The following is a 22562-nucleotide window of genomic DNA, read 5'->3' on the forward strand; positions in this document are numbered from 1 at the left end:
AATTTACCGAATCGGTAAATCCAGATGTAGGTGGCACATCTAAGAGTGCCACAGGCCATTACCGATTTGTTATTTACCATGTAATGCAATTGCATGATAAATAAGGAATTCCTGTGTCCATGCACATCTGTGCATGTACACCGGTGCCATGTGACACACATACATGCCCTTAGGGCCAGAAACAGGGGTGGAACAGGGTGTCAAAGTGACACTCTGTTCCCCTTGCAAAATCGGTAATTTTACAGAATCGGTGTTTACCGATTCGTAATTGACATTGATTCCTATGGGCCTGTAGGCCCATAGGAATCAATGGCAATTACCGAATCTGTAAATACCGATTCGGTAATTACCGAATCATACAGATTCGGTAAAATTTACAGAATTTTTACCTACATCTGATTTACCGAATCTAGAATACCGAATCGGTAAAATTCGGTATTCTTGAGTCGGTAAAATAGATTTACCTACATCTGGGCCCAAATTCCTCCCACGCCGAAAAAAAAACAATCTCTGTAAAAGATGCAGAGTCTGCTTGCAAAGAGGTGTGCGGAAGGAGAGTCGTATGCATTGTGCCGAGTGTCCTTCTAATCCTGGGATGTGTGCGCCCACATGTTTCAGATTGTATCACACTCAAAAGAGTTTTTGGGAGCAACTGTGAGTCTAATAGTGTACTGCCTGGTCTGTATGGTTTTATATAGTTGTTCAGTTTAACGTTTGGCAATAGAATGATGTTTTTAGTTACTGCTGTTGTTTTGGTAGTTATAGTTTTGTATCTAGTTGCAATTGGTTTGAGTTCTCTTTCTTCTTTAAAAAAAATCAAGACGTGTTGCGTGTACTGGCGCTTGGCTTGCGGTGTGCGTGGACTGGCGCTTGGCTGGCGGTGTGCGTGGATTGGTGCTTGGCTGGTGGTGTGTGTGGACTGGCGCTTGGCTGGCGGTGTGCGTGGAGTGGCGCTTGGCTGGCGGTGTGCGTGGATTGATGCTTGCCTGGCAGTGTGCATGGACTGGCGCTTGGCTGGTGATGTGCGTGGACTTGTGCTTGGCTGGTGGTGAGTGGACTGGAGCTTGGCTAGTGGTGTGCGTGGATTGGCCCTTGGCTGGCGGTGTGCACGGACTGGCGCTTGGCTGGCGGTGTGAATGGACTGGCGCTTGGCGTACAAGTTACTTACCTTCAGTAACGATGTATCTGGTAGATGCAATTCTATCAACAGATTCCTTAACGTAGATTTAGCCCCAGGCGTGAGACTGGATCCGGAAAATTTTCTTTGCCACAGCATCTCTGCGCGCGCCGGGGGCGGTACCACGTGACTCCGCCCTGACGTCGTCCGCGGGCGTGATGTCAGTGAGGTCGCATAAGCCCCACCCCGACGCACTGACGTCAGTTTTCGTCGGACAACTTTTCCGCGCCACAACGCGAAGTCATCACACACAAAACTGTGGAGAGAATGAGAACAGTGTGCGAAAAGCAGGTAAAACAGAAAAAGGGAGGAACGAAAGGTGAGGAACAGCACCAGCTGGAAAAGTGGCAGGCACTAAGGCACAGAAAGCAATAGCTGTGAAAGAGCAGAGCACTACTCTGAGGAGCAACCTTGTAAGCTAAGGCCATATTCTCCCTGGAGGAAGATAAAAACATGTGAAAAACATCATAGCAGATGATATAGAGTCTGTAATCACCATCCACAACAGTGAAAGGCAACAAATCCGGAACAGATAAGTAACGGCAAATTACCCCAAGACAAGACCATCAAGGAGGGTCGTATGCCTTGGAAGGAACTAAAGACTGAGGTGCAGCCAACAGAGCCCAACTCCGAGGACTGCAGAAATCCGAAGCAATTCAAAGGGAAGAAGAGTAAAAGTAGGCCCCCACACTGGAAAAAACCAGGGTGTAGGGATGCAGAAGAACACATGAACCAACTGACCTTGTACCAGGAAGGAAGGGGTGGAACAATTAAACAGAACGGAGCATCATGTCAGGGAGGAAGTGAAGAGGACATTTGTAGAAAACAAGACACCTGAAGAGAGGCGAGTGCAGAAAACCAAGCTGAAGGTCCTCGCAGAACGGGAGGAAGGGCGGGTCATGAAGGAATCTGCGGCTAGAATCGTCTCTACCAGATACATGGTTACCAAAGGTAAGTAACTTGTACATCTGATAGAGACTACTAGCTGCAGATTCCTTAACGTAGAATAGATACCCAAGCCATACCCAGAAGGGAGGCGGGCCTGCGAGAGAATCTCCCTAGTAGGAAGAAACACAGGGCCCCAGCAGGAGATGTATAATGGGGACAAGAAGGGCGGCCCAGCCCCCACCAAGCAGAAGGAAGCAAGAACAAGGCGAAGGGAGGTCAGGATAACCCAAGCCCATCCAAGGTACAAGGGACATCTGCCAGAAAGCCCCAGAGGGACAGTCAACGCCAGAGAACTACCGAGGAAGAAAAGAATCACCCCAAACTCCAAGGTGAAGAGGTAGAAATGGAGGCAGAGCCCGCTACAGGAGAACACACACAGTGAAGGGGACAGCTGAACCTGCATCAGCCTCGAGTCAGAGGACAAGGCAGGAACGGCTCCAACAGCCAAGAAGGGCAGGCGTGAGAAGAAAAACACAGTCTAGCAAAGTTCCAGCAGAGCAAGAGGCAGGAGCACAGTGGTACACACCAAGGCCCACTGCGGTGGACCAGAAAGAGCAGGCGTGTGCAGCCAGCAGCTGGCAAATACCATGAAGCCGAGCGCACAGAACATGCCGAGCACAACACGAAAGGCAAAGGCCAGGGAAATCCAGAACAACCCCCAAAGGAAGACTGTTCCAGACATAAACCAACCCATGAAAAGACCAGCCAGAAGAGAAAGAGGAGAAATACGTAGGAGGGAAGCGAAGATGTTACGCCCCCATGAATCCAACCACCAACTTATCATCCAGATCGACAATTCTTCAGTTTCCCATGTTAAGACACAGAATATTCTCAAATTTATCACCAACTGGATGACAGCTACCTCTCTAAAAGTTAATCCGGGTAAGACAGAGGTCTTGGCCATCACTACTGTCTCCAACCCGTGGAGCAACCTCTTTTGGCCTCAGGAACTGGGCGCCGACCCAGTCCCGGCCTCGGTCGTGAAGAGTCTTGAAATTAAAGTAGACTTCGACCTGTCCATGTCTCAATAGGTGTCCGCAGTAGTGGGAGCCTGTGCTGGCCTGATGAGACAGTTTCGCAAGCTTGCTCCCCTCCTGAGCTTCTCCACTCTTAGACTGATCGTGTCTGCAACGATAATTTCCCGCCTGGACTACAGTAACGCCCTCTACATCGGCCTTCCAGAGAAGCTACTGGCTAGACTTCAGGTTACCATGAACAATGCGGCCAGGCTGATTTTTAAACTGCCCAGAGAAGCCCATGCCACCCCTCTTCTCCAACACCTGCATTGGCTTCCGGTAAATCAGAGAGCCAAGTTCAAGGGCCTATGCATCGCGCATAAGGCCATCTATGATCAAGCCCCCCGGTATGTTAAAGATCGCCTAGTACTCTACACTCCGACTCGGGCGCTCAGGTCCTCAGAGGCCTGTTTACTGAAGTGTCAGCGATTCAGGCTGGTCACAAAAGGGGGTAGAGCTTTTTCTATCATCATCCCCCCTTTGTGGAATAAACTACCAGAGACAGTGCGTAAAGAGCACGCCCTTCTCCCTTTTAGGAAGAAGTTGAAAATGGTTATTTGCCAAGAGGCCTGGGGGTCGGGTTAATCTCTGCCCCTTGTGCTTGTAGGCTAGTCTGTGTCTCTCTCCTCTTACAGCGCTTAGAGACCAGTTGGTGATAACTGCGCTTTACAAATGCAAATACAAATACAAAATACTGAAGGCAAGGAAGGAAAAGCATTCTGCAGAAGAGGGCCCTGGGTAGAAGGGTGGAAAGAAAGGCATCCTGGATCGTGCGGAGCAGGACGGTGGCGGTATAGGAGCGGCTGAGGCACCGGGTCACCCGTGGCAGGACGCCCCCAGAAGAGAATTGTGGAGCGAAGCAAAAAATGGAAGAAGCAGCTCCCGTCCACCAGAGCCCTGGTGGAGAACTTCCAACAGATGATCCGTAGGGAATGGGGTGACAGGGTCACCCATTCGCAAAATGCCAGCGGCCGTGGAAATGGCCAGAACAAAGGCTACACTTGCCTCCGTAGGGCTTAGCAGGGGAGAAAGCAATTCCTCTGTGGGTGATGCCCATCCCCAAGTCTAGCTGGAGGAATAAACGGCCATCCCCTGAATAGTGGAGGATCCGGGGATGAGTGGGGGGCCTGAGGGGCCTCCGGGAAAGGTGGAGAAGCCGGCGGAGCAACCAACAGCGAGCTGGGGAAGAGAGGGTCCGAAGGTTGAGGCGGCGGGGACGGCGAGGAGCCCTCCCTGGAAGACGCTGGAGAAAAAGCAACAACGCGACGTTCCGTCTCCGGAGAAGAAGAGACCAGGAGATGAAGGAACCTCTGGAGAAGAGTCTAGGACCAGACGCCGTGGAGTCCGCCACAGGTGCCGGTGCAACGTCGATCGTCGTCGGAGTGGCCATCGGGGGCGCCGAGTCAACCTCCACCACCACGTGCTCCCTAGGAGAATGGGGCAGGGTCGGAGCCGGGTTGGGTAAGGAACGGCGACGAAAAGGCGCCAGCTTGACCCCACGCGAGGTAGCCGCCTGCGTAGAGGACCGAGAAGGACTCGGGAAGGCGCCCCAGGTCCCGGCTTCCACCCACAGACCGCTAGGGCCGGGGAGGAAAGCCTTAGGCGCCGGAAAGGCGTCGGCCCGGCCTCTGGCAAAGGCAGCTGCCTGCCCAGAGGACCCAGGGGGACTCGGGGATGAGCCCTGAGTGCCGGCGATCTCCTGCAACGCCACCGGGAACCCCATAGGGATTTGCGGCTTGACAGGGATGCCGTGGGTTGAAGAGGGGAACCCCGCAGGGCCATACCTTGACGACACCACACCCCCACAACCTGAAGCCAAACTCATTGGCACCGGGGTCGAAGCCGCCGGCGACTCCGCAGAAGGCCACGCACAAGGCAAGGGATCCGCGGACGTCTCAGACGCCAGGAAACGGTGGGTAGGGTGGGGACAGGCGAGGGCGCATGTACAGAGGTGAACCCGCGACCTCTCCCGAACAAGGACAAGGCCTCGGAGACAAGGTGCAGGACCTAAGTGCAGGTGAGTGGCGCCTTGGGGCCGTAGCGAAAGGCGATGCCGCAGTCAGAATCGGCAGCTTCTGGCTTCCGAGGTAGGGGACGGACGCTGGGACGAGACTGACCTGGACAAGCAGGAAGACAGCAATTTCATCCGGCGCTCCCGTTGGGACTTCAGTTTGAGGTGCTGACAAGCGTCGCAGTCCGTTGAGTCATGCTGCTCGCCCAAACACCACATACGGTGAGGGTCCATCCCTGACATCTGACGTGCACAAGAAGTACACGTCTTGAAGCCCGAAGGCATTCACACACTGTTCCTCAATGCAAAATCGTGAAAAGAAGGCCTGAAAACAGGTCAGCACACAATCTGGATCCGCGTTGCACGTGGAAAAGAGAAAAACTGATGCCAGCGCACCGGGATGGGGCTTATGTGACCTCGCTGACGTCACGCCCACGGACGTCAGGGCGAAGTCACCTGATATCGCCGCCGGCACGCAAAGATACTGTGGCAAAGACAATTTTCCGGATCCAGTTTCACGCATGGGGATAATTCTACATTAAGGAATCTGCGGCTAGTAGTCTCTATCAGATTGGTGGTGTGTGTGGACGGGCGCTTGGCTGGCGGTGTGGGAGTAGTGACTTGCTGCTGGTCACTACACACACTGCTAGCTAAACGCCACTCCACGCAATCCGTGAGCTGATGTGGTTGCTGTGTCAGGAATGTGGGCATGTGAAAGTGATGGGACCTTGAATGGCGATGTCTGCTGGTGTGAATGTGGTAATGTGCTGGGCCCGCGACTTGCGGTGTGAATGGTTTTGTATGTGTCACACGTATGAAAGGTGTATGAACTGTAACGCAGTTGGTGCTTTGTCGTGGCTTTACAGCTCACAAGCTGTGAGTCAATGGTTCAGTTTCTCGTCCTTGCAATTATTAACAGTGCATTTAATTTTTGTGAAATCTCCGGTTAATACAACTGTATATACTGAACCATCACTCACCCTCGTGCCAAATCCGACCAGTATGTCTGTGTGCTTGAAGAATAGGTGGTTGTTCAGAAATATTTGTCTTTTCTGTCTTTCTCAAGCAGGGTATACTCTGACCTTTTTGTGAATGGTGTAATGTGTTGGTTTTGTGCCTGGTGGTGTGAATGGTCTTGTGTGTATCACATATGAAAGGTGCATGAATGGCCTGTAAAGCGGATGGGGCCTTGACGTGGCTTTACAGCTCACAAGCTGCGAGTCACTGGTTCCCTTTTTTGTCCTTTCAATTATTGACAGTGCATTTCATTTGTGTGAAATCTCTGGCTAATAAAATGTTATATACTAAACCATCACTTGCCCTCTGGCCAAATCCAACCAGTGTATGTGTGTGATTGAGGAACAGATGACTGTGCAGTAAGCTTTGTTTTTTTAGTCTCTGCCAATGTGTACATTCCATCTAAGAATAACCTACCAACTGTAGATATTGTGATAAACTAAACTCCCATGGGAGTACATGGTGATGTCTCTCTTGTGGATCCCAACAAGTTATCTTACCCACAACGCCCTGCAAACCTCAAAATGTGTCTTTCACATTCTCCTTGCATTATTGTGCCAAAGGTTGCACACTGCAGAAAGAAACAACACACTTCCTACCACCCAGCGTTCCCCCGGGTCTCCCGATAAAAATGGTACCTCACTCGTGTAGGAGGCCCAAGTAACGGCGACAGGCAAGGGTCCAAAACGTATTGAAGCGACATCAAAATTGCCTATCTCAAAATGACCTGGTCTTGCAAGGGGGGTCATCTGGGTTTTTGGCCCCATGCTCGGCGGCCATCTAGGGAAACCTACCAAACCCACACATTTCTGAAAACTAGACACCCGGGGGATTCCAATGAGGTATGGCTTGCGCAGATCTCCTATCGGTTTCTTACCCAGAATCCTCTGCAAACCTCAAATTTAGCTGAAAAAAAATCACTTTTTTCACACATTTTTGTGAGGGAGAGTTGTGGCATCGACGGGCTGACGTTTCCTACTACCCAGCGTTCCCCTGGGTCTCCCGATAAAAATGGTGCCTCACTCGTGTGGGAAGCCCAAGTACCTGCAACAGACAAGGGCCCAAAACGTATTGAGGCGACATCAAAATTACCTATCACAAAACGGCCTGGTTTTGCAAGGAGCGGTCACCTGGATTTCTGGCTCCATGCTCGGCAGCCATCAAGGGAAACCTACCAAACCCACACATTTCTAAAACCTAGACTCCCAGGGCAGTCCAGCGAGGTATGCCTTGCGTGGATCCCCCAAGGTTTCCTTACCCAGAATCCCCGGCAAACCTCAAATTTAGCTGAAAAAAACAAATATTCCACGTATTTTTGTGTAGAATCACCATGCCAGCACAAATGTCCTACCCCACAGCATTCCCCTGAGTCTCCAGAGTAGAATGATGCCTCACTTGTGTGGATGTCCACTGCAGAATTGGCTAAAAACTTATTTTTAAAAAAATGTAGTACTTCGAATTCTTGGTGCTATTCCTTTATTCCCTATGTTTTGGGCTCTTCCCAGTCACTGGCCCTTGCCCCACCCACACAAGTGAGGTAATATTTTACTCGGGAGACTCAGGGAGAATGCTGTGGGGTAGGACATTTGTGCTGGCACGGTGATTCCACACAAAAATATGCAGAAAATATTTTATTTTCAGCTACATTTGAGGTTTGCATGGCATTCTGGGTAGAAAACGCTAGGGGAACAACGCAAGCCATAACTCGTTGGACTCCCTGGGTGTCTAGTTTTCAGAAATGTTTGGGTTTGGTGCTTTCCCAAGATGGCCGCCGAGCCCGGGGCCTAATTCGCAGGTCCCCCACCAAAACCAAGTAGTTTAGTTATAGCAAATTTTGAATTCACCACAGTACGATTTGGGCCATGTCCTGTTGCAGCCACTATGCCTTCCATTTTTATCGGGAGACCTGGGGGAACGCTGGGTGGGAGGAAATTTGTGGATCCACGCAGATTCCAGAACTTTCCCACACAGAAATTTGAGAAAAAAAGGAATTTTCTCAGCGAAATCTGAGGTTTGCAGGGGGGTTCAGGGTAGGAGAATGTTGGGGGACCCACGCAAGCCATTCCTCGCTGGACTCCCCCTGGTGTCTAGTTTCCAGAAACGTGTGGGTTTGGTAGGTTTCCCTAGATGGAAGCCGAGCCCCGGGCTAAAAACTCATGGGACCCCCTTATAAAACCAGGTTGGTTTGCGATCGGTAATTTTGATGCTGCCTCAATAGGTTTTGGGTCCTTGCCTGTTGCGGGTACTTGACCCACCCACACAAGAGAGGTACCATTTTTCTTCGAAGACTTTGGGAAATGCAGGGTGGGTGGAATTTTGTGGATCAACGCATATTCCAGAATATGTCAATTTTTTATGTTTGCAAGGGATTCTGGGTACAGAACCTGGTGAGAGCCGGTCAAGTCACCCCATCCTGGATTTCCCTGGGTGTCTAGTTTTCAAAAATGTATAGGTTTGCTAGGTTTCCCTAGGTGCCGGCAGAGCTAGGGTTAAAAAACTACAGCTAGGCACTTTCCAAAAAAGTGTCATTTTTCACTGTGAAATTGTGGTGTGTCCACGTTGCATTTTGTGCCGTTTCCTGTCACAGGCACTAGGCCTACCCACACAAGTGCCGTACCATTTTTCTCGGAAGACTTTGGGGATTGCAGGGTGGGTGGAATGTTGTGGATCTACGCAGATTTCAGAACTTTTCACCACAAAAATGTGAGGAAAATGTGTTTTTTAAAACTATTTTTTAGGATTCCAAGGGATTCTGGGTAACAGAACCTAGTGAGAGCCAGTCAAGTCACCCCATCCTTAATTTCCCTGGGTGTCTAGTTTTCAAAAATGTATAGGTTTGCTAAGTTTCCCTAGGTGCCGGCAGAGCTAGGGTTAAAAAACTACAGCTAGGCACGTTGCAAAAAAAGGGTCATTTTTCACTGTGAAATTGTGGTGTGTCCACATTGCGTTTTGTGCCGTTTCCTGTCGTGGGCACTAGGCCTACCCACACAAGTGAGGTACTATTGTTATCAGAAGACTTCGGAGAATGCGGGGTGGGTGGAATTTTGTGGCTCCACACAGATTCTAGAACCTTGCACCACAGAAATGTGAGGAAAATGTGTTTTTTTTTACAATTATTTAGGTTTGCAAGGGATTCTGGGTAACTGAACCTGGTGAGAGCCAGTCCAGTCACCCCATCCTGCATTCCACTAGGTCTCTAGTTTTCAAAAAAAGTATAGATTTGCTAGGTATCCCTAGGTGCAGGCAGAGCTAGGGTTCAAAAACTACAGCTAGGCTCTTTGCAAAAAAAGGATAATTTTTAATTGTAAAAATGTGATGTCTTCACGTTGCGCTTTGAGCCGTTTCCTGTCGTGGGCACTAGGCCTACCCACACAAGTGAGGTATCATTTTTATCCAGATACGTAGGGTAACACAGATTTGTAGAGCAACTGTTATTACCTATTGTCTTTCAATGTATTTCTGCCTTCCAAATGAAAGACAATGTGTAAGAAAGATATAGTTCTCATGCCAGTATGGGTATTCCCAATTTCGGAAATGTGCAAATATTTACTGTTTCTAAACTCTATATTTTGTTCCCCTTTCAGAAATACATAGGTGTCTTTCATACCGATTTTTCCATGTATACATTTCCCAGAATAATTGCAATGTACCCAGTACATAATTAAAAACCATTGCAAGTCGCTGCTCAGTTTTTGGCTCTGGGTTCGTCGGGTTCTTGGTGAACCTACAAGTCCTATATATCCCCACAACCAGAAAGGTCCAGCGGATGTAACGGTATATTGCTCTCAAACATCTGTCATAAATAGAAGAAGTTACAGCTGAAAATGTTGACATAAATGGTTGTTTTTTTCCAACTAATTTTCAATTTTTCCTATATTTAACTGTTAATTTCTATAAAGAAACCTTGAAGGATCTACACAAATGACCCCTTGCTAAATTTGCAATGTTGTCTACTTTTTGAAAATGTATAGCATTCTTGGATCCATTATTGCTTTCATACCCATTTCTACCATTAACTGGAAGGAGGTTGAAAGCACAAAAAATAGCACAAATAGGATACGTCCCAGAAAAATGCCAAAACTTTGTTAAAAAATGTTGGTTTTCTAACAAAAGTCTGTAATTCCCTGAAAGCTGTTAAAATGGTGTTTTCAGCCCCACAACCCCTTTTTTATACCATTTGCAGGGGGAAAAAAACAGACTCTTTCATTTGCAGCACTTTTTTCCCAATATTCCCCCCCCAAAAAAACTTTTTCTGTATTTTTGCTAATTTCTGTGTCCCCTCCAGGGGAATCTATAAACCCTGGGTACCTTTAGAATCCCCATGATGTTGGACGAAAAGGACGCAAATTTGGCGTGGATACCTTATGTGGTCAAAAAGTTACAGGGGCTTAAGCGTGAACTACACAAAATAGCTAAAAAAAAAAAGCTTAGCATAGGGTGGGGTAATGCCTAGCAGCGAAGGGTTAAAAATATCCTAGAAATTCTCTAAAAAAAACAAAGTTATGTTATAGTTAGGTGGAAATTTCAGTGACAATGCAACAGTTAAAAATCACTGAAATTCACCAGTTATAGTTATCTCTAGTAAATATAAATCGTTCTCTAAGGTAATTATAACTCACACCCTCACCATTCACTGCTAATTACCCTGCATATTACATCACTCAATGCATAGTCTATGACATCACTGATAACATTACTGTAACATTTGAAATTATATAATTGACGACTGTGCATGGTGGTTTGGCGAATTATGGTTACCGTAGAGTACGAGTTATAGTTACTAGAGATAACTATAACCAGTGAATTGCAGTGTTGTTTAACTTAAAACGTTACCTTGTCACTGACATTTTCACCTTACTATAACATCACATGTTATATTTACTGTTTGAAATGGGGGTCTTTAGTTGGCAGAGTACCTTTGACCAAGTAGGGGCCCTTGCTTCTAGCTAGCGTAAGGGAGCTACACTCCTAAAATAACCCCTGCTCACCCCCTTGGTAGCTTGGCACGAGCAGGCAGGCTTATCTCAGAGGCAGTGAGTAAAGCATTTGTAAAAACAGTGAAAACCTACAGATGGACACCACACCAGTTTAGAAAAATAAGTAATCTTTCTCTAGACTAAACACAAGACCAAACAACAAAAATCCACAATACAGTATTCAAAAATATGACTTTAAAATGGTATAAATAGCTTAGTTCAATGTGGATGGTAAATGCAACACTTTACTCTCAAAGGAAGAAGTGCTAAGCAATTTCTCCTTAATATTAGGCATTATAAAGGGGCTCATGACAGCACAGCCAAAGTTGGAAAAAACAATCAAGAAAGGCTGGTTTAATCATAGTTGCACAGTCACACATACCAATCTAAAAATAGCACTGAATAATGATATTCGAGATCCCAGTTAATAGCAAAACTTAGAAAAGAGTACACTTCTGCACGCAAGCAAAGAAAGGCCGAGCTGAAACAGGCCCTCTGGGACGAACTTCATAAAAGTGCCCTAGAAAATAACAGCGAGGCCTTCTGGAGAGTAGTTAAATCGCCATTCCTGGCTGACAACGATCTCCCAAAGATTGAAGTGGCCATTGAAGAAGTCTGGGTGTCTCATTTTTCAAAAATATTTCAGGTCTCAACTTCCAGCAGGGGGAGAGACAGTTCACCCAGCGGTCACCTATCCAATTTCCTTAGAATTCGACATCTCGGAGCTCCTATTGGCCTTAAAACTAAGCAAAAACGGTAAAGCACCATGTCACGATGGGGTCCCGGTGGATATTTTTAAATTTAATCATGATCTCTGGGCTCCCATACTCACCAGGGTTTGCATGGCAGCCACAAAGAGGGGGTTGTTGGATTCTTGGACCAAGTCCATCATGGTCCCAATATTCAAGAAGGGAGACCGCCAAGAGGTCTCATGCTATCGTCCCATCTCACTGCTGGACTCGTTGGGCAAAGTAGCTGGTAGGGTTGTCCTTGAGCGACTCCAGCAGTGGGCTGAAGAAGAGGGAATTTTGTCAGATCTACAATTTGGCTTCAGGGAAGGTTTTGGCACGATTGAACAGGCCTTAAACCTGTCCCTGATCCAAGGCAAATACACACATGTAAAACAGGATAAGCTCTACATGGTCTACGTGGACCTGTCCGCAGCATTTGACTGCATGTCCCATTCAAAGCTGTGGTCGGTCCTAAGACAAATGGGAGTGGATCCTCCCCTTCTGGATTTCCTGAGGGAACTATATTCTAAAGCCTCTGCTAGAGTCCGCTTTGGCGTGAAGGGTGAGCTGTCCAAATCGTTTGGAGTGGAGAGTGGAGTAAGGCAAGGATGCGTTCTGACCCCCTTTCTTTTTTCCTTGTATACAAATAGCTTGGAAATAGAGATGTTCAAGGGGGGTCAGGATCTTCCACAAGTACAACAACGCCTTATTCCCGTTCTGCTCTATGCAGACGACGCCGTCATTCCGGCGCGTACCCCGCATGAGCTACAGAAGGCCTTGACAAGGTATGCAGCCTACATGGGCAGTCTTGATCTACACATAAACATCAAGAAGACCTTTGTTATGATAGCAGGTACAGGAAAAAAAACACCAAAGATATTTTCCTCAATAACCAACTATCCCTATCTAGGCATCACAATAGATAGAAATCTGAATTGGAAATCAGCGGTTGAAACTAGAAAACATCTTCTCAAGAGAGGCATAGCCGCCCTGATAAGCTTTTCACAAAAACTAGGCAAAAGGTCCCCAGTGAAATTATTAAAAATCTATCAAGCCAAATGTCAAGCAATAGCACTATACGGAGCTGGCGTTTGGGGACACGCAGATGTCAGTGCTCTAAAGGTTACTTATGATAAAGGGATGCACACCTACTTTAACACATTTCTTTTCTTCTCCAATTTTGTCTGTCCTCCTTTATCAATTGCGTGCAGATCGGTTATTAGGCGTGCCCCACTGCCATCAGTCAAAATGAACTTGTATGTGATGGGACTACATCTAGCCCCCAAAAAACTTTTCGCACAGCTTCATGCCGCCCCTGGCGTGCATGTTTTCACCAAATTTTTTACCATTTCTTATGATGTTCCAACTTTTCTCCATTATTTTTTAACTTCTCGTAAAACGTTATATTCACTCTTTAATCCAAATCCACTAAACCGGATAAAATGCCCATTTTCAATTTTCTACTATTCAGACTGTGCCCATCCAGGCCTCTTGTAAGAATATGAGAGATGCAAAGTTCATCGCAAGCAGTCTTTATTTCATGTGTAAACCCAATGCATTTCGGGCAGCTTGGTGCCCTTCTTCGGGGGTCACTACAATTAATAATAACAGAATAATTATTAGCACTATTGTTATGCAGATATACATTACAACACAATTCCATTAACGTTATGCATTTTCTAACATTGCCTGTCTGCACTTTACATCTTCTCTTTCCCCTCTCACTTATATACTGTGTTTATTGCACGCAGATCCCTCCCTCCTTGGGCATTTTATCCGGTTTAGTGGATTTGGATTAAAGAGTGAATATAACGTTTTACGAGAAGTTAAAAAATAATGGAGAAAAGTTGGAACATCATAAGAAATGGTAAAAAATTTGGTGAAAACATGCACGCCAGGGGCGGCATGAAGCTGTGCGAAAAGTTTTTTTGGGGCTAGATGTAGTCCCATCACATACAAGTGCTCTAAAGGTGGCAGAAAATACATTCTTAAGATTCCTCCTCTCAGCACCCAGAGGAGTTTCCACATATGCTTGCCACATGGAATTAGGGAAATCACACATAGAGGATTTGGCAAAGGTCAAACCTTTGCTTCTTTGGAGACGCATATGGACCTCTGAAAAAAATATGTTCACAAAGGCAATAGTGGCAGATACAATGGTCCTAGACTATTCGGTGAAAATTAAATGGCTCTGCTATATTAGAAACTTCCTCACTGACATAGGCCTAGAGATCTTTTATAACACACCTGAAAGGATCAAAGAGCTATCCAAAAAAGAATCTGAAACTAATGGCCTTGAGCCACCTAGAAGGACTAAGGCTAGCAAATGAGTCAGGTAAAGCCTCCGTCCTCCATTCAATTATGGTTCAGACCACTATTAAGATTCAGCCATATCTAACGCTCGATATCAGTATCTTCGAACGCTATCTGCTAACTAGATTTAGATTAAATCTTTTCCACCGCTTAGTAGCCTTTCCAACCAGGAACACCTGGGAGCCAACCCTTGGACTGTGCCCTTGCGATGATACATCATCACAGACTACCATACATACTGTGTTGTTCTGCAACTTTTATCAGGTCCATCGCAAAATTTGGCTGCTAACACTGTTAAAGCGATGGGGCATTAGACAGTGCCGTCCTGCTATGTTGCGTCTTCAATTTTTAGAATCTGAATGTATTTGCTATCATATGGTCAATTACCTGAAATGTATTTTTAGACACAGGAAAAACCTCTGAATGAAAATGTCGAAATCTTAGAATAATGTTATTTAAAGTGTAAAGATTCTCGTTTAACGATTTTTATGGGAATATAAACTTTTATTATGTAAACGACTAAATATTTTTGTATTGATGCTGATCATGTTGCTTTTATGGATTTCTATCACTGAAATACCGAATAAAGAAATTAATTAATTAATTAATTAATACTCTCAAAGTACCTTGGATGCGTAACGCAATATCAACCAAAGGGTCGCAGGGAAGGCGATGCACTTGCTTTGGGGAGGTGAGGCACCTGTTCCTTACTGCAGCGCAGGGGAGGCGAAGCGTCTGTTCCTTACCGGAGAGGAGGGGATGAGTATTTCTTACTGCGTTCCGGTTAAGATGTGACAAGATGGCGTCTTTGATGCGATGCGACAACTTGGATACGATGCGTGCACGCCCAATCCCATGTCCATGCAGCAAAATCAGTGGCTTCTTGAGCCGCAACAGGCCCTGCGACGCGCTTCTCTGGTAATGCGGCGGCAAGCTCTGCGGCGGCAACACGCTTCTCCGGTGACGCGACATGCTTCTTTGGCGATGTGACACGCTTCTTCGGTGACGTGACACGCTTCTTTGGCGATGTGACACGCTTCTTCGGCGATGCGATGGCAAACAGCTGCGGCAGCAGCACGCTTCATCCTCGTTGCATCGCGCTTCCAGCTCCCAGCAAACGCAGTCTCTAGAGGTTCTAAAAAAACAGCAGGCACCTCTCAGCAGGTAGAATTCCCAGCAAGGAACTTCAGGGGAGCTGGTGGTGAAGTCTTTGTGTCGCTGAGACTTCAGAACAGAAGGCAAGCTCAGCTTTGAGCCCTTGGAGATCTTCCTCAAAATGATAAAGTACACACAAAGTTCCTTTTCTCCTTTCCTTGGCAATAAGTAACCACTGCAGGCCAACCCCAAACAGTCACGAGCGCAGGGGCAGTCTTCTCCTTCAGCTTTCTTGGTTTCTCTCCTTGGCAGAGGTTCATCTTGATTCACAGAAGTGATCTAAAGTTCTGGGTTCTGGGCCCCTCTTTTTATACACACAATTTCCTTGTTATCTGATGGCAGAGTGTGTCTGTACCCAGCTCAACCCAGTTCTGTCCTCCCTGGTGCAGTTTCCTGGCAGGAGATGGAGACAGCATTGTTGAAAGCAGACTTAGCCCAGGTAGCTGAATGGAAATCTCCTCCCCCTACTCTCTATTCAATGGAGACTCAGGCAAGTGAAAGGAAATCTCCTTCCCCTACTCTCTATTCAACCCAGGTCCTATTCAGCCCAGCCCTGACTCATCAGACTGCTGGAGCTTAAGCCCTCTCCAGCCCCGTCACTCACAAACCAGACATGAAATACACAAACCTAGCAGAGGCATACTGGATGGTAAGGCAAGGAAATACCTACTTTCTAAAAGTGGTATTTTCAAACACAGAATGTAAAAATCACAAACACTAAAATATGTATTTTAACATTCTGAGTTCAGGCATACTAAACTCGTTCTACCTTGTTCCCTGGGTCAGTTAGGATCATAAGTTGTTTTAATCAAACTGCCCATTCTGGCCTATGGGAACAGTAGCCTTGCGATAGTGAAAATGAAATTGGCTGTAATTCACTATCAGGACATGACACACACATCAGAACATGTCCTACCTTTCACATACAATGCACCCTGCCCAGAGGTCTACCTTGGGCCTACCTTAGGGGTGACTAACATGTAGAAAATGGAAGGTTTAGAAACAGGAAAGTGGGTGCACTTGCCAAGTCGATATGGCAGTCCCAGACTGCACACAGGCTCTGCAATGGCAGGCCTGAGCCATATTTTACAAGCTGCTTATGTGGGTGGCACAATCAGTGCTGCAGGCACACCAGAAGCATTTGATTTACAGGCCCAGGGCACTCATGCTGCACTGTACTAGGGTCTGACAAGTAAATCAAATAAGCCAATCATGGAGTCACTAATCCATTAAAACAATTTACAAAAGGGAGCACTTGCACCTTGGCACTGTACAGCAGTGGCAAAGCGCCCAAAGCATCTAGACCAGCAAAAACATGGCAAAAACATAGGAGGAAACAGCGAAAAAATGGAAGGGAGGCCCACGACAATGGTGCCAGGCCTAACATTTACAGTGAACATATATCTATCCTGACATATTTCTGTGCTATGGGGATATATATTTCAGATTCAAGTAAAAAATATCGTGTTTCTGGACATTTGTGGTGCCCGTTTCAGCTTTGGGTGAGCTTCACATTTTGTAAATACAACTTTGTAAGTCACATTTGTGAGAAGTTGGCCTGGTATATGCTGTCCACTAGTTATAGTGGGCATCTTGCACCAGTCCAAACAACCTTTATTGATGAATAGGTTTAAGACAACCTTTATTGGAAGCTATCCTAGTGGTAGCTATTGAGAGCAGCCTTCAGGCTAAGTCTTGAAGGAGTGTAAGGCAGCTTTGTTTACCAGATTATAACCTCTTGAATGACCAAATGAAAGGAGAACCACACAAGGTATATATAAACTATATGTATTTATTACTAAACACTCTCTACTAACGTCTTTATGAGATTAGAGAGCAAGATACACAATATCAACACACTAGAACCTAAGTAAATAGCACAATATACAATGGGCCCCAGGGGGAGACCAAACCATATATTAAGAAAGTGGTATAAGAACCACGACTTGACTGGACACAGTGCCTAGAGCACATAGAATCGCTGTGACCCCAAGGAACCACCCAAGTTAGTGACACAGGGGATCCACAGGGGATGTGTGCAGTGTGAACACAGCCGCGAGCTCCGTACAATCCGATGGGAAAGTCACGGTTAGAATTTTAAAGATTAGGGACACTTCGGAGAGGACTTGGAGCAAACCCTTTTAGAAGGTTCTAAGGTCAGCACCCATGTGTGCACCGGAGGACTCGCGTTACCTCACCCAGGGAAGCCGGGCGCATAGGTGTCAAATGGTGTCGGGAATCGTCGCTGTCTTCAATGGCGAGTTGCTGTAAAGTGCCGCTGCTGTGGAGAGGATAAGTGTCCGGTGTGATCCAAGCCTGGATAGGAGCTGAGAAGAACCTGAAAGCAGAGGTGACAGAGTCTGGGTCACTTCAGGGTAACCAGGGGCATGGTAGACCAATGCCCACCAATGTCGGGTGTTTCAGGTGCGATGAGGTGAAGCTTGGGTCCGCTGCCACGGGAAAGCAGAGACATCGACGATGACCAGAGTCTGCAGGCGAGCTGTCCCACGATGGATGTCGAGTGCTGAGGGAGTTGGTGGCCGGATTGCCGGCCAACAAGCCTTGGCAACAGCAACCCACACAGTCAGAATAAAAAGGCTTTGGTGTGGACCAGAAAGGTCTTGGTGACTCCCCAAGCGATGGAGAGTCAGGGCATGTCTGGGGCAACCAGGTAAGCCCATTGAAAGTTACAGTACCCTTCTCAGGGACCCACAAGTAGACGAACAAAAGATCGCCAAATGATCTCGAGAGGAATCACTAAATACCAGCCCACGGGTCACTTGTGGAGTGTAGGCCAGTAATCTTCAGTGGAATCACTGCTTGGGGTCTGGACTACAAGTAGCCCAAAGCATAGCCTAAGGGAACGCCAATAGGCATATGCTGCTGCAAATGATCACGGTGTCCAGGGGTTCGGGTTGCACGGTCCCCATGAGGGCTTTGGATCTCAGGTTTGCTGAGAGCACAGATCAGCCTCAGGGAAGCTTGGAAACCCACCTCCTGTGTTGCAAAGTCTTCAGAGTCCTTCAGGAGCTGTGTAGTTGTAAACCGGACAGATGCATCTTTGGTGCCTGCTTTGCAGGGGAGTAACTCCTTTACTCCAAGGGAGATTCTTCGGCTCCCCTGCAAGGCAGTCACTTCCCCTGCCTTGCAGGGGAGTAACTCCTTTACTCCAAGGGAGATTCTTCGGTCACCCAACAAAGTGTAGACAGTTGAAGTTATGGGATTCTTTAGAAGAGTTTCGTCCAGGTAAATCGAAAGTCCTATAGTCAGGGGTTCCTACTTTATACCCAAGGAAGGGGTGGGAAAAACTCTGGGGGACCCACCTATGGGAGGGTCAGGACAGACGGGAGGCTAAACCCATGTCCTTTGTCCAGTTTTGTGCCAGAGCAGGGGCTGAGTGCCCCTGCAACCGGTTTGAGCTGGACTATGCACAAGGACACCAAATGTGCCCCCTGTGCAGACATCAAAGCACTCTTGGAGTGCAACCACCCAGCCCCAATACACTAAAGCCTGTTTTGGAGGTGGTCACACCTCCCTGTGACAGGAAACCTATTGTCCAGCCTCCCCTGCCAGGCTTTCATCCAGCAGCAGGAGGGCAGACATGTGTCTGCGGCTGGCAGCATCCATTTTGTAATGCCAGGGTTCTGTGAAGCTGGTACTGGGTGTACCGGTGTAATTATATTTCTCCATCTAGGAGGGTGGAATCATACCTCCTCCACCAGGTCTGGCGGGGAGATATGATTCCAAGGTGTTTGACACCAAACACGACATATTTCCTTGCAGCCATCTCAAAAATAGCATTTACCACGAAGTTATAATGCACTTAAGAGTATATGGTTGGCTGCATCACAGAACAACCCCAGAGAATAGATTGCGATGGCTGCAAAGGGGCCCTGCTCATGCATGGGCACCCTCTCACACAAAACTCAGCACCCTGTCTTCAGGATGGATATGGCCTGCCATAGGGGTGACTGATAGGTTTATATGTGCAGTGATATAAGGTAGATATATACAGAACCTATAACTAAGTAAGGGGTGCATACACCACCATACACAGGCTGCTGTAGCAGACCTGTTGTGCCATTTTGAATAGTCTCTCAGGGATGGCATAATACATGCTGCAGCCCTGAGAGGCCTCTGGGGTACCTATGCTCTAGGTATATAAAATACCATATACTAGGGACTTATAAGGGTACCCCTGAATCCAATCTGTGGTGTACTTAAAGTACATGCAATCATTTTAGAGAGGAAGCAGCTAGGCTGGGGCCCTGGATGGCAGGTCCCCAGCCAGACTAAAGTCGATAATCAGTAAAACATCAGCAAAAAGTGGGGGTAACTATAAGAAGCAGATCCTACTCTCCTACAACATTTACGTAGGAAAGGCATGTTTTACATTTTTTTATGATAAAGTTGTCAGGATCTTCATTGAAACCCTTTGAGGAGCAGCGGATTAGGTCACAATATCCTACAGGTGACATTAATCTACAAAAGTGAGCATCAAAACAAAGCAATACAAAGCATAATTGTGCTTACGATTAAAACATTTATTTACTCACCAACTGGGCTAATAGAAAAATATGATGGGCGCAGAGTTCTGCTGTCCCGTATCTAGAGGAGGGAAGATGTTAAAAATAAATTAGGCAAATTTTAAGAAGACTTTAAAATGCATCTCCAACATCAAACTTTCAACTGCTAACTTGTAGTAGCCCCTGCTTCTCTCTGCCCATTTCTCCTCCTCCTTCCCACCACTCAGCTAGATATCAAATCACTTCAGAGCTGTACTAGCAACGCGCATATGCCTTTATAGTACTGTGAGAAGTTGGCCTGATGTAAGATGTCTCCATTGGTGGCAGAGGTTGGGATTTGAGCTTGCAGTTGTTTTACCATTGCAATTTTTTTTATCAAATTGAAAGGTCACATTAAGTACCATAGGTACATATAAACAAAGCTTAGCATATTTAAGTTCTACTGAACTTAGTAGTTGTAGGTAGAAGGGCTTTGCACACCCTGACTACAACTCACTAGCAAGGTACAGTAGGAAAACACTTAGTGTAGGTAAGTGCATCACTTACACCTCACTAGAGTCATGTCTGGCACAGGTGAAGCTCCCAGCTCTCTACCTGTGTTGGTTGACCTTCCACAGGCAACCCCCAGCTATGACAAATTCAGCCACAGAGACTTGAGTGCCCTGTGCACTGCAAGGAAGCTGAAAAAGGGTCACAACCCTACCATTCCCATCCTGATAGCCATCCTGGAGAAGGATGACCTCGAGGAAGCTAGAGTAGTTCCCTCAGATAGTTCAGGTGAAGAGTGAATCCCCCAGATATTGAGAACACCACCCCAGAGGTAGAAGATGATTTTGTAGATTGTGCTACTAAGACTCTGGAAGGTTGGCTACATGGCAGCAAAGTACATGACTATACAGGATTGTATAATTTGATTATGAGGGAGCAGATCCTAAGTAATTGTCAGAACCAGCTTTTGCACCAGCACCTGGTGGACTCAGATCTGACCTCTCCACAAGAATTGGGTAAGAGGGCAGACAAATGGGTCAGAACCAGGATTAGGCCTAAGAATCAGGGTAATGACCAAAAGAGGGATACTTTCAAGGCTCAAGAGAAAGGTGGGGATACATCTAAAGAAAAGTCTCCCCAAGGGCCCCAAAACTACAAGGATTGGGGTGGGTCCCAAAACACTTCCTCTGACCAGAAGAAACCTTATTGCCATGCTTGTAAAAAGCCTGGCCACTGGAAAACAGACAGCTGTTGTCCAAAGAATAGCAAAAAGGAAAATATTCCTCCAAGTAAAGTTCCAACACCCCCTGTTACTATTAGTAGTAATCCCCCAGGTGGTGGGAGCTCCCCCAGGAATTTGGGTGGGTTTACTTTTGGAACTCAGGTGGACTCTGGCCTAACCAGGTCCCCTAATACAGATACTCTTGTCTGTGAAAATGGCATGGGGTTTGCCAACTTCACTGATTGCCCAAACACTTTGAGCAAGTATAGACAGGAGCCCCTCAGCAATGGTCAAAAAGTTGAGGCCTACAGAGACACAGGGGCTAGTATCACCATGGTGACTGAGAATCTAGCCCCCTCAAGGCAACTTGTACCTGATGCCACATATCAGGTGACTAATATTGATGGAGTGCAGAAAAATCATCCCATGGCAGCAGTAAATCTCAGCTGGGGAGGTGTCACTGGCCCAAAGAGAGTGGCAGTGTCAGCAAACTTGCCTGTAGATTGTCTACTTGGGAATGATTTGGAAATCTCAGCCTGGGCTGAGGTTGAACAGGAAACCCATTCTAAAATGGTAAATGTCCAAGGAAAGGTTAGTGGGGCTGTGATGGCCACAGCCCCAATCCTAGATGTCCTTCCTGAAAAGGTTGGTAGGGCTGTGCAAGACTCAGCCCCATCTTCAGCAGAATTCCTTCCTGAACAAATTAGCAGAGCTGTTATGGTAACAGCCCATACCCAAACTGAGTCCATTCTTGAAAAGGTTGGTGGGGCTGTGATGGCCACAGCCCAAACTCAAACTGATTCATGTGTTGTGAAGCCTGAAACTATGGATCACTCCACACAAACAGAGAGCATTGAGGAGGAAGATAAATCTCCCTCCCACCAGACATTAGGAAAGGATCAGCCTCCTCAGGGAACTGATCTTACCCCTTGTTAAGAAACTGTCCCAGAGGTAGTCAGGCCTAGCCTGGCAGAGCCCCTGATGTCAGTGGACCCTTCCAAGGTGGGGCCCAGTCTGGAGCAGGTAACCTGCCCCTCTCTACCCTGCCTCAGTCAGCCCAGGGCTGCAGAGGTCAAGGAGGTCAGTGGCCCCAAAGGGCACCCTGTCAAATATAATGCCCCCATCAGCAGATTAGGGGCACCAAAGCTAGCAGCCCTAGCAAGGTAAAAACTTTAACAATTCCCGAGGATCACCCTTACAACTAGTTAGGGACCTCACCCAAATGGACACTGTTGGGCACAACCAAACCTGGGACCCCAAGGCCCCAAACCTGATCTGTCCCTCCAGTAAGCCAACAGAAGGGACCCACCCTCCAGCTGTAGGCAGCCAGAGGTTGACCCTGAGAGCACAGTGCAACTTAGTCAAGGAAAGAAAGGCACACATGGTGGAAGAGGATTGGAGGAAGCTGAGCCCTACATTAGTGGAGCCTCACTTCAGTACTCCATCTCAACACCAGCCTTTTACTTTGCCAAAACACACCAC

The 22562-nt window shown here is 47.1% G+C and overlaps 1 protein-coding gene across 7 annotated transcripts in view; it reads right to left on the reverse strand.

Moving 5' to 3' along the window:
* The window catches only part of FIRRM (FIGNL1 interacting regulator of recombination and mitosis), a 3243174-nt gene that overhangs the window by 1363811 nt on the left and 1856801 nt on the right, over positions 1-22562 (reverse strand). For all 7 annotated transcript variants that reach the window (XM_078686707.1, XM_078686742.1, XM_078686714.1 and 4 more), the window contains one exon: positions 19901-19952. In XM_078686707.1, coding sequence (XP_078542833.1) covers positions 19901-19952 — 52 coding nt within the window. The remainder of the gene's footprint in view (positions 1-19900; positions 19953-22562) is intronic.

The sequence above is a fragment of the Lissotriton helveticus genome, chromosome 1_1 (genome assembly GCF_964261635.1).
Source record: "Lissotriton helveticus chromosome 1_1, aLisHel1.1, whole genome shotgun sequence".
Lineage (NCBI taxonomy): Eukaryota > Metazoa > Chordata > Amphibia > Caudata > Salamandridae > Lissotriton > Lissotriton helveticus.